The 13,249-nt window shown below is 36.3% G+C and overlaps 1 protein-coding gene across 1 annotated transcript; it reads left to right on the forward strand.

The window, feature by feature from the left end:
- Positions 1-2,387: 2,387 nt before the first annotated feature.
- LOC130082748 (uncharacterized) lies at positions 2,388-6,985 on the forward strand. Its single transcript, XM_056247602.1, has 6 exons — positions 2,388-2,406; positions 2,815-3,095; positions 4,744-4,897; positions 5,615-5,929; positions 6,033-6,326; positions 6,924-6,985. Exons 1-6 carry the CDS (start codon positions 2,388-2,390, stop codon positions 6,983-6,985), a joined length of 1,125 nt encoding a protein of 374 aa, XP_056103577.1.
- Positions 6,986-13,249: the final 6,264 nt, after the last annotated feature.

Genomic DNA, 13,249 nt, shown 5'->3' on the forward strand with positions numbered 1-13,249 from the left:
TTTTTATCAAAGTGAATCTTTGTAAAGTGTTTGGTCAAATGAAGGTTTTTCATTTTATCTAGTGATCTAGATTGTGGGTGGGCACATGGACAGGAAGTTCATCACTCACAATGTATGTAGTGCAGAAGTGCCAAGCATACAGTTGCTCATAAATGTGTTCAGTTGATATGTTTTTTAAATGGGTTACAAACGCTCTTTTATTTATGACTTTAATTTTACTCCCATATTCAGGTAAGAGAATTCAGTTCTGTTTACCTTGCCCTTTAATAAAAATAAGTTTCATATAATGTCTCAGTTGTGACTTATACTGTGTAACAAGTATTAACTGACTGATAACAAATTTTTATTTTTTTTCTGCACATTTGAATACAACATTCTGTCTCGATTTGTTTTAATCCACAGATGCGGAGTCTATCAGAGCAGTTAAAGGAGAGACTGTCCGTCTGTCCTGCCACTCACTACCTGATGACAGTGTACAAGTTTCTGTAGAGTGGATAAATAGTGCAACTAGCAAAACTATTTGTAAATGGAAATTTGATAAAAAGTCTGAATCTTATACCGCAATGCAATGCATTCCTCATGTTACATTCAACAGAACGTCACTAAGTATAGAAAATGTTCAGTTCAGTCACTCTGGTATTTACAGCTGTAAAACAACAAGATTAATTCCACCACCATCAGTGGACAACATCTCAAATGTGAAACTCCAAGTTGAAGGTGATTACCATTCATAAATGATTTATTACTTTGAACTGTCCACTTGTTGTAGACCATCTTAGATGTCCGTAATAAATATAATTCTTCACTATCTCCGCTCCTCCAGGTCTGTCCCTGCAGAAACAGAACGGCAGTAATGACAGCTGTATTCTTCTGCTCTGCTCTCTGGAGGCTCTGAACCCTGAGCTGGTGAACTTCACCTGGATTCGAGAGGGTCAAGGCTCACTTTATTCATCCACATCTTATGACATGAACAGTTCTCTGGATCTGTGTAAACCTGACTGGAGTGATGGAGACACGATCATCTGCCGCGCCAACTACTCAAACACCCGAACACCTCTCGGCATGAATATTACACTTGACTTCAGCAACAAGGGTGAGTGGTTTTAAAATACGATGTAAGCCACAGTCCATATAGGGGCATTGTTTAGAAAATGAAATGCATAAAGAGCACTGTGGGTAATGTGATCATGATGTCTGTGTGTCATGAACATTTTCTGTTTTTGTGGGTGGTGCATAATGTCCCTTATCTTTTAAATCCTATAAAGTAAATACATTTTTAAATTGTATGAAAAACAATATATATATATATATATATATATATATATATATATATATATTAAGATAAATAAATTGACCTTTAAAACTAAAATGATAAAATATAACTAATATATCAACCCATCTGTCAGGCAAACCTGGGATCCATCTTCCAGAATCCAGCCAGAACTCTCCAGCGTTTTGTTTGGTCCTTTTCTGTACCTTCGTCATCTGCATCGTTTTCATCTGGATGTTGTTCTGCATTTCCAAATGTAAGAAATACTGTGCATTTTGCACATTCAGTAAATGCTAAATCTGACACTATAACTGAAATTCAGTTCCATCCAAAAGTAAAAAGTGTGTTTATACTATATTATTAAACAAAAAAAGACAGAACCGACAAGTCTATCTTTATTGAACATATGGATGGGAAATTCTTCTTTTTTTTTTTGGTGAAACATTTTATGAGACGCAGTTCTTTTAGCTTTGACTGTGTAAGAACTGTGGCTAAATTATGTACGTAACATTCATATCTTGCAGATAAGAGTGTGACCTGCTGCATTGGACCATCGACACAAGAAACTTATTGAATCATTCTGTTTCTGTAATTCTGTAAAAAAAAAAAAAAAAAAAAAGTATACATATATATATATGTGTGTGTGTACAGAGAGAGAGTTGAGATCCTTAATTTTTTTTAATTATTCTTAATTGAATGCATATATTGCATACATAACTCATATGTAGTATGATGTATCATAAGCTGCAAACATAGCTCTACTTCTCTGGGGTTTTTTTTGTTTTTTTTCAAAGTATCACTGAACAAACATATAATAATACAAATAATTCTCCTGTCACCCAATTGTAGAAAACCAAACTTTTTCAATAAAATAAAAAATCCCTTAAGGAGTGTGAGGCTGATTTATGAAGATACTGTAAAGAAAGTTAGTTTGAAGATTGTGCATTTAGGGCAAATTGTGAAATTTTGTGGTCTTTCCTTCCAGAATGTCGTAATATTTCACCTTAACACAGCAGAACCCCTGAAAAAAGTAGAAAATCTTTTCTATTTAAACTAGTGTATTCTCATTTGCTATAGATTGTAGGTGGGCACATGGACAGGAAGTTCATCACTCATAATGTGTGTGTATCAGTGGCGTAGGTTTGATTTTGAAATTGGTGGGGACGGGGACATCAATATAAATATATTTTAAGTTTTGATCGAAATTATTGCTACGGATATATCAGTGTCACTGGATATTGGTAGGGACACGTCCCTACTAAATTCTACGCCCCTGGTGTGTATTAGTTCAGAAGTGTAAGACACTGAGTGCATCAACATGTTTTTAAAACGGGCTTCAAACTGTCTTTTATTTTTGAATTTCAGTTATCTCCCATAAGAGACTTCAGTTCTGTTTACTTTGCCCTTTTATCTAAATCAAAGAAGTTTTATATAATGTCTCATTTGTGACTTTCATAAATTATGTATTACTTTGAACTGTCCACTTGTTGTAGACCATCTTAGATGTTCGTAATAAATATAATTCTTCACTATCTCCGCTACAGCTCCTCCAGGTCTGTCCCTGCAGAAACAGAACGGCAGTAATGACAGCTGTATTCTTCTGCTCTGCTCTCTGGAGGCTCTGAACCCTGAGCTGGTGAACTTCACCTGGATTCGAGAGGGTCAAGGCTCACTTTATTCATCCACATCTTATGACATGAACAGTTCTCTGGATCTGTGTAAACCTGACTGGAGTGATGGAGACACGATCATCTGCCACGCCAACTACTCAAATAGCCAAACCCAAACAAGAATACGACTCGCCTCACATATGCTTCTGACAAAGGTGGGTCATTTAAACTACCTATCACTTTAACCACAAACTAAAGAACAGTGTACCAGTTCAGCAAAGCTGTTCTACTGCCTTTATCTCTCAAAAGGAAATATAAAAAAATATATAAATCAACCAATCCATCAGGCTAACCTGATATTCGTCTTGAATCCAGACAGGACTTTCCAGATGTTTGTGTGGCCTTTTTCAGCATCTTCATCATCGCCATCATCTTCATCTGGATATTGTTCTACACGTTCAAATGTAAGACCTCCACTGATATCTGCTCTCAAATTCTGACACTCTATAATAATAATTATATTATATACATAAATTGTTGGTTGTCCTGACTTAAATATGGTAGATAGTTCCCTTAAAAATAAAAATACCGTCAAACTTTAGTTTAGGGTTCAATTCTCACTATTAACTAACTATTTACTACAACTTTTGCCTCAATAAACCCTAATTACTGCCTGTTAGTAAGGTAAAGTTGGCACGGTTAAGTTTAGGTATTGGGTAGGATATGTAGAATATGGTCTTTCAGAATAAGCCATCAATCTGTGCTTTATAAGTACTAATAAACAGCCAATATCCTATATGCATGCTAATAAGCAACTAGTTAATAGCAAAAATTGGACGCTAAACTATACTGTTACCGAAAAATTCTTGCACGCCTTCATGTCATTCCGTATGAGTTTCTTTCTTTTGTGGAAAGAAGCAACGAGCCTGATGTCGGTGCAAAACTGTATGACATTCTTTCTTCTGTGGTACACATAAAACAAAATATTTTGAGAAATTAGATTTTTTTTAAATGGTCAAAGGTCACCCAAAAAACAAAGCAATGTTAAAACGTTGTCATAACTTTTTTTCTTTCTTTTTTTTACAGTGTAATTATCGATTATAATACTTTATTGCTGTGAACTCGTTGCCATTTTGACCAAATTCAACATTTTAAATCTACTACGTGATTTACATGATTTGTTGTAGGCCTACACCAGATGAGCTTTTGCAGTCAAGTGTTTGGGGGAGTAATTTTTAAGGGCTGTCAAGTTCCGTTGCACTTTGCTTGGTTTGTTATAAAATAACCCTTGTTCCTTTGCATACTAAACTTAAATGACTCTACTATCACGCATGCACACCTTCACAAGATGTTGTCCCACGACTGACACTGTTGCCCCCTTCAAAGCATTAACTGCATGACACATCCGTCTGTGCTAGTAGGAGGTGAACACTGAGTATTCAGAGCATGTTGTGAAATGTTGTGGTCTCCCTTTCCAGTGTGTTATGGCGTCTTACTTATAGTTTTACATGGAAAGCAGAACCACAGAAAAAGAAAGAGAAAAACAGACATAAAACTCCATGTCCTATACCCATCCATGTTTGAAAGTAAAATTACTGTTTTTTTTTGTTTTTTTTTAAATGTTACCTCTTTATTTTCATATTCTCTATGCCATCGAATACACAACAACAAAGCCATTGAGTCAGAAAGATTTCATTCAAGATAATACAAACTCTGTTTACAGAAATAGATCGAGTTTTAAAAACACAGAATGGTGTAAAACAATGATGTGATGGTAATATATCCATTTAAATTAGCACGATTTGTGTTAAAGTGAATCTCTGACCACCGGGACAGATTTAGTTTTTTTTACTTGTGATCTAGATTGTGGGTGGGCGGATCGCATGGACAGGAAGTTCATCACTCAGAATGTGTGAGTGCAGAAGTGTCTCTCAAGACGAGCACATCGACAACATGTATTTAAAATGGGTTACGAACCATCTTTTATTTTTTACTTTAATTTATCTCCCGCATACAGGTAAGAGACTTCAGTCATGTTTATTTCGCTCTTTTGTTTAAAGCAAATAAGTTATAATATAGCCTATGTCTCAGTTGTGACTTATACTGTCTAAGAAATATGAATTGACTAAAATTCAAAGATCTCAGTGATGGACTAAATGAATGCATCTTAGATATATATGGTCGTGTTTTTTGTGATATCTTTTAAAATAATTGTGGCTTATGAACTAATTATTTGAAAGGAACATTCTGCTGTATAGTTACACAAAACAAGATGCCAGTGATGGGCTTAATAAATGCAGTAACACTTTACAATAAGGTCTTATTTGTTAACATTAATTAATGCATAACATGAACTAACTACGAGCAATATATTTTTACAGCTTTTATTAACGTTTAATAATGTCAGTTAATAAAAATACAGTTGGACATTGTTTGTTCATGTTACTTCACAGTGCATTAATTAATGTAAACTTTTGATTTTAAAAAAATGTGTACATGTAGAAATTAGCATTAAGATGAATAAATGCTGTAAAAATTATTGTTCATTGTTATTTCATGTTTACTGTAGTTAACTTATGTTAACAAATAAAACTTTATTGTAAAGTGTTACCAATTCATCTTATATGTGGTAGACTTTCTGTGAAGTCTTTCACAATAATTTTGATGTACGTGCTGTATATTTGAAAGGGAACATTCTGCTATTGTTTACACTAAAATCTGTATAAATCCACAGATGCGGAGTCTATCAGAGCAGTTAAAGGAGAGACTGTCCGTCTGTCCTGCCACTCACTACCTGATGACAGTGTACAAGTTTCTGTAGAGTGGATAAATAGTGCAACTAGCAAAACTATTTGTAAATGGAAATTTGATAAAAAGTCTGAATCTTATACCGCAATGCAATGCATTCCTCATGTTACATTCAACAGAACGTCACTTAGTATAGAAAATGTTCAGTTCAGTCACTCTGGTATTTACAGCTGTAAAACAACAAGATTAATTCCACCACCATCAGTGGACAACATCTCAAATGTGAAACTCCAAGTTGAAGGTGATTACCATTCATAAATGATTTATTACTTTGAACTGTCCACTTGTTGTAGACCATCTTAGATGTCCGTAATAAATATAATTCTTCACTATCTCCGCTACAGCTCCTCCAGGTCTGTCCCTGCAGAAACAGAACGGCAGTAATGACAGCTGTATTCTTCTGCTCTGCTCTCTGGAGGCTCTGAACCCTGAGCTGGTGAACTTCACCTGGATTCGAGAGGGTCAAGGCTCACTTTATTCATCCACATCTTATGACATGAACAGTTCTCTGGATCTGTGTAAACCTGACTGGAGTGATGGAGACACGATCATCTGCCACGCCAACTACTCAAATAACACAACCCAAACACATATAATACTCACCTCAGACTCAGAGTCAGAGTATGGATCTGACAAAGGTGGGTCATTTAAAATACCTATCACTTTAATCAGGACAAACTTGTACAATGTTTCATTTACTAAATCAAGTCAAGTCAGCAAATTTCCACCAACCTTATTGTTTTCAGCCAAACTACTAGTGGAAACAAAGATAAAGCCACATATAAATAAATAAATGTTTTTTTCTGCTTTACAAAGATAAGGATCATACCGAAAAAAAGGTTACACTTTTTAAGGTGTCCGTGTTACTGCGTAATTATACATTTAAGTACTGAGTAATAATAATTAACTACATGTTCTTACTATTGGGTTAAGATTATGGTTATTAGGTTTAGGGTTAGTTCCATGTAATTAAGCAGTTTTTTTTTCTTGGGGGAGAAAAAAATTGCCATGCCTTAAAATAACTTGTATGTAACTCTACACCCTTGCCTCATTTAGTAGGCTATACGGGGCTCTATGAATATGCAAATTAGCCCCGCCTCCACTCACTCACACCAGCTCAGAGATCCACTCGTTGAGGATCACACGGTTGACGTGATTGGTTACCAGTAGTTTGTGACGTCAGAAACACCAGCGATTTCAAACTGCGTTTTTGAGACTGTCTTTTTTCACTGCAGTTTTAAGGAGAAAATATTCAGCAATGCTGCTGACTTATGAGTTTGCACATGGTTTGTTTTAAAGCATATTAAAAACACAACATAGACATATAAACAACATCAGAAGCTTGATTTTCACCATAGGGGGACTTTAAAAATGCAAATGCACACATTAATTCAGCTATAAATAAGTTTGATTTCAAATAGCATGAGTTACAGTAGGAGAGACAATATGATGGTATCAAGCAACCTGATTGGTAAAATATGAGGAGAGATTGTTGCTGTTTTCTTGTTGTCTATGTCAAAAATGCATCATCCTAATCTGTATGATCTGATCGTACCCTGTTTGTGACCATGACAGCTCTGTCCCAACTGATCATCCTATGCAGTGCTGCCGCTGCTGGCCTCATCCTCTGCATCATCCTCATTGTTGTTTGTTGCAAATGTGAGTATGATTATGTTTAACTCTTTACCAATTCATACAACTCAGATTACTTCGATTTGTAGAAACCATTGACTCCCACGGGGGGAAATCATTTTTTAGTAACAGCGACTTCAATAAAAATAAGGAAATTGCATAAAGAATCTTACTTTATTCATGTTACACAATAATGAAAGTTAAGAAATAGTTCAGCAGCTCAAAAAATAGGCAAGAATTTGACGTAAATAATGACTTCCTCCCTAAAATCTTCCTCCCTCTGTTCAACACCTCTCTATCTCTATACATCAGTATCCTTCCTATGTATATTTCTGCTTTCTGTCACCATGACATCAAAATCTCAAGAACAACATCTGAAAAAAAAAAAAAAGGGAATGAACGTGTCTGTTACAGCATATTGTGAACTAAAAACAGCTAAAATAAAAAGGTAAGATGGTTTGCTGATCCTTGCTGGTTTAATCCAAGGGGGTAATCCATCAGCCGGAAACTGAAGTCTCCCCTGGGGCCGCCATTGGTTAGCAAGCCTTCACCTGCTGTTAGCACTCCATTGACTCCCATTCATTTTGGCGTCACTTTGACAGCGAATAACTTTACATCTGAGGTGTTTAAAGACTCCATTTGTCCATTGTTTATTTCTAAAGAAACACGACAATATATAAAAGGCTCCATTACCTTGTATCTTACGTTATGGCCCCGTAGGAGCAGTTTTTGTAAAAATAGGCTAACGATTGCGTCATAACACGCGACTCTCTGTCGCACAGTACAGAAATGACCTAAAGAAATGGAGGCATAAAGTCCAGGGAGAAGCCCAAAGAGAGTCACAAAGTTGCTGCTGCTGCTAGCTCATGGACAGCTCCTACTCACGATCTCCGGCTCTGCAAGATTCGGAAGGGAATGATTCATATTTCTCTTGGCACAGCTACTAGAAGACGTACAACTGTGAGACAGGTTGCTCATGTCACATCTACGTCATCAAGCTCAGTTTGAGCCTGCTCAGTTTGAGCCTGCACAGTTCGCTTGGCAATCAGGAAGTGAGTGCTTCTAATTGACTTCACTTTTCTCCATTGAAGTCTATGGGGTCACTGTGTCCATTTCTTTTACTGTCTATGGTTTAATCTAGTTTAGCTGGTCTCCCAGTCTGACCAGCTTGACAAAACCCCAGCAGGCCAGCTGAACAGCTTGCCGAGACCAGTTTAACTCAGCTAAGATCAACAAATTAGCTAGTTTTGGATCTTATTTTGAGCAAGGAAGTGAGTAAGACCAAGTTACCACAGTTTAACAAAACAAAAAACAATAGCCTATCTATAGTAGTTACATGGGAAAGTACCTAAAGATATTTTGAGGTTATTGTGTTTGTCTACTGATGCATTAATTGTCCTCATGGATCACTAAAAAAAATTGATTTAAATTCGTCCTTACCTCACCAGTACATTGTAAACATATATTTAGAGACCTCCACTAGATGGCGATAAACTGCGGTAAATAAACATTTACCACAATTATTGTCAAAAAAGATTAAAGTTCAAAAGGTTTTTTATTATTGTACTGTTAAAGCCATAATTTTAGTAGATCGAGTTAATTTTTTTATTACAAAAATTACCGTAACGATTTATATTACACAAACCACTGTTATAAATTATTTAGGCATATGCTGTGGAAATGAACTATATGTTAATTGTATTTACATATGTTTTTCTATGTCTGTTTGATTGCGCAGGCAGAAAGCGACATGAAAACGGATCTATAGTGTTCAGCAATAAAGTCTATGAGAACTTCAGTTTCGCCATGGGCCGCCAGAACTCACAGGCCATTGCTAAACCTCAGGCAGAAGAGTGTATTTATGAGAACTAACTGTTGCTGCTTACTTGAGTTTGGAGAAGCGGTTTTAATGACATGGTATCTGACCAGAGGCACATGGCGCTGTGCTTAGTGACACATCCGGTGGCACATCCAGTCTTCATTGGCATGTGCCAGTGGATAGTGGCATGTGCCACTGACATTGTAGCGAAACACTGACACCGTGGGGCTGTTTACGATACCGTTTTCAACTAAAAACATAAAACTTTTTATGCGTTTTGGGTGCATAAACGGGTTTCAAAGTGTATGTTTTTGAAAACGGTCTAGTTTCTATGTAAGCAACAAAAACGCGTTACATGTTAACATGTTACATGTAACATGTTACATAATCTACATTATACTCCGGCAGACTACAGATCCGCGTCACTACTGGAGGTGCCACAACATAAAGAGACATGTCAGTTTTAGTGGCACATGCCACTATCCACTGGCACATGCCACTTAAGACTGGATGTGTCACTTAAGCAAAGCGACATGTGCCATTGGCTTCTGTGCGTCCGATCGATGCCATGTCAATAAATGTTAAAACCGCTACTGATGATTTATTTAAAGCCAGGTGGGACCAGTTGTTACAAAGGCAGTACCCATGTTATGTGGTTTTTCTAAGACATTTGAATGATGGTGCACTTTGAGTGTGAAGCAAATGGCCACTTTACTGACTTAAAAACTGTAAGTAGTAGTTTATCAGTAGTAAGTAACTTTGTTTTCATTGTGTTTAGCCTACTAAACTATTATGTGTCGTAAAATAAATTATATGATTATGAACATGACTTATGTTTTTATTAGATCAAATGCTAGGGCATTATTACAATCTCTCTTTGCACTTTTTGTCATGTGACTTTTGGTTTTGGTATGGTATTTGGACTAATTATTGTACTATTTCATCTCTTGTAAATAAATTACACATCAAAAGTCTTTTTGTAGCCTCTACTGTCAAACCAAACTTTGCAGAAAATAATCTCACACTTATTCATTATCTAACACACTACTGCATCTCCTAATCTCTGATGAACTTTGGGTTGCAATGAAAAATGATCCCTTAATTATGGTCATAGTTTAAGGGGAACTGACACGAACAAAATATAATTCGATAACATGTTGGTTATTAAAATTTTAAACAAATTAATAAAAAAATAAAAAAATAAAAAATAAAACATATATGAAGTTTTCCCTAATACTGAAATGAACATTTGTTGTTATTAGAGCGCAGCCGTGTTCGATGGCGTCACTGGCATGCTACCACTGCTACTAACATTAGGCTGCGCCCTAGTAACAAAACAACAAACTAACATCACTGTTTTCCCCCCTTCTAACTACTTCAGTAGTTTTAAGTGTCCTACCACAAATAACAATGATAACACATCTTTTTATATCACCTTTACTTTCTATTTTGTTTCAGTTTCCCTTTAAGCAAAGGTAACGTGAGCTCTGAGTAAATGTCAGTAGTTTATTTAGTAAAAATGTAAACTTCGCTCCTTTTAGCATAGGGTGCTTTATAGATCTCAATTTCTCAATCTCAAGTTCTATGAGTGTTTGTGGTTGACAAGTACATATGATTTTACTGTCACATTGCACATGAATAAGACATTAAAATGATATTAAACATTAAAGGGGTCAAAACCTGCATTGTTTTATAATGTTTTGTAAGGCCCGGCTAAATCGGCCCAATGGAGGCATCCGACCAGCGGGGAAGGTCTCTGCCTGTTACTGTATTTCCGCGTGGCAAAGTAATTTGATTAAATGCAATACATTTTCTCATATGTATCACTCGTTATTTCATCTGACTCCATAAATGAAAAGTTTTTAATGATATACGTGCATCATTAAATGTGAGTGAATGTTTGACTATTCTTTTTAACTCTTGAATGAAAATAATGCCAAAGTCAATTAGAATAATCAAATGTAACAATTTATTATGTCAGGTAAATGTATCATGCCAATTTCATAATCAGTTCAAATATAATCAATACAATAACATCAAATGCTCTGGAATAAAGAGAAGAGATGCAAACCCAACATTAGGAAATACATGAAGCTGAGAGTCCCGGCGGCTCTCAACATTCATGGGCTGATCTGAGATACAGAAGGCCCCGATCCTTTTGCTGCATTTTTTTTATATAGACAGAACCTCTTTCACATGGAAACGAGCTAACAATGAAAATTTGCATTCAGAGGTTACACCTTTTGGGAATGGGAGACCATTGTGTGTCAGTTATCTCTAAAAAACCTTATTACCTTTTGTTTTACTCATTGGGAATGAGACATTTGTACCAGGCACCCTGAGACATATAATTATACTAAACATGTAAAATACTCGATGGTAAACATTCACATTAAACTATTTAGATTCTTGGGTGAGTTTTTGGTGATCTTCGCATGGGGGAGAAGGAGTGGGGGATGAGGGAAAGAAATGTAGATTAGGATGCTTCCAGTTTTTCCAGTCCTACAGTTTCATGGGGTGCACTTATAATTTTAGTATGATTTTTACATCGAAAATTGTCATAATTTAGAAATAAAAGGCATTTTTCCTAGCCTGATTTTAGCCCTCTGATTTGAACGCTCTGTTTTAAGGGGTGTGTCTCCTTAGAGACTTCAGTGTAAACTCCCACTGCTGATTGGCCATATGAAAGCTAAGTATTACATGTGGAACTCTCTCAAAAACTTTTAGCACGTTTTTAGTATTACAGCTCTCAAGGTTACGTCACACGCATCACACACATGACCAGCGTCGGCCAATAGTGAGCCTAAGTGTGACGTACAACACAGAAGCGCTGCGCTGTTACACTACGTGAACTATCTCGTGGCCCACAGAGAAGGAAATGAATAGTTGAATACTTTATTCAACTATTCATTTCCTTCTCTGTGGGCCACAAGTTTTTTTTCGCACAAAAAGTTTTCTCGTCACTTGATAAACTTAAGATTGAGCCACTGTAGTCACTTGGACTATTTTAACAATGTCTTTACTAACTTTTCTGGGCCGGCAAGTTTCAATCCCTTAGAAACCTATGGAGGAGTGATCCAGTTCTCAGATTTAACCAAAAATATCTTAATTTGTGTTCCGAAGATGAACGAAAGTCTTACGGGGTTGGAACAACATGAGGGTGAGTAATTACTTATTAGCTTTGAGAAAAGAACAAAGAACGGCACTGAAGTCATTCTTAAAAAAGGAAGATATTTTTCGGACTACATCACCTTCTTCGTTGCTCAAGGTTGGTTGTAGCGCTATCCTATTGCGTGCAGAGGGAATTTGAAAGACAACCGTTTATCCCGCCCCTCGGATTGAGCTCTGCCATTGGTGTGTTCCCAGACCCAACATCTTGATGTGGGTCTGGCTTGTCAGGCTAGGCTCTATAGGCTATACAGTAACTCTCTCTCAGTGGTTGAAATGGGAACAAACAGTCCCGAATGCAAGATTTGTTTGGACAGTTGTGTTCTTTTTATTTATTTTGTTTAATTTTTGCTTTGTTAGAATGTTTCTATTACAGTTTTTCTCAGTCGCTTTGGCACAATTTCGAAACACTCTTAACACTCTCTAAACTGTAATTGCAGTTGTCATAAATGTGTGCTGGAACATCAGAACTCTATTGCCAGAAAAATGGAGCGCAACTGGAAGAAAACTAAACTAGAGGTATTTCGGATTTCGTGGAAAGAGAGCTCAATTGCTTACAGAGAGGCTTTAAAAGCTGCTAGATCTGCTTATTTTTCAAACCTATTAGAAGAAAATAAACATAATCCTAGGTATTTATTTGAAACAGTGGCTAAACTAACGAAAAAGAAAGCTTCAAGCTCAGAAGTGTCAAAGCAACACGGCAGTGATGACTTTATGAACTTCTTCACTTATAAGATTGATAATATCAGGGACAAAATTATAACTATGCAACCGTCTACCACAGTATCGCATCAGGAAGTGCATTGTAGTCTCCCTGAGGAAAAATTTGATTTATTTGTTGCTATAGGAGAGGAAGAATTCTGCAAACTCGTTAATTCATCTAAATCGACAACTTGTATGTTAGATCCTATACCGACTAAGCTACTGAAAGAGATGTTTCCA

The sequence above is a fragment of the Rhinichthys klamathensis genome, unplaced genomic scaffold, assembly GCF_029890125.1.
Source record: "Rhinichthys klamathensis goyatoka isolate OS25496 unplaced genomic scaffold, OSU_Roscu_1.1 h1tg000050l_1, whole genome shotgun sequence".
Taxonomy (NCBI): domain Eukaryota; kingdom Metazoa; phylum Chordata; class Actinopteri; order Cypriniformes; family Leuciscidae; genus Rhinichthys; species Rhinichthys klamathensis.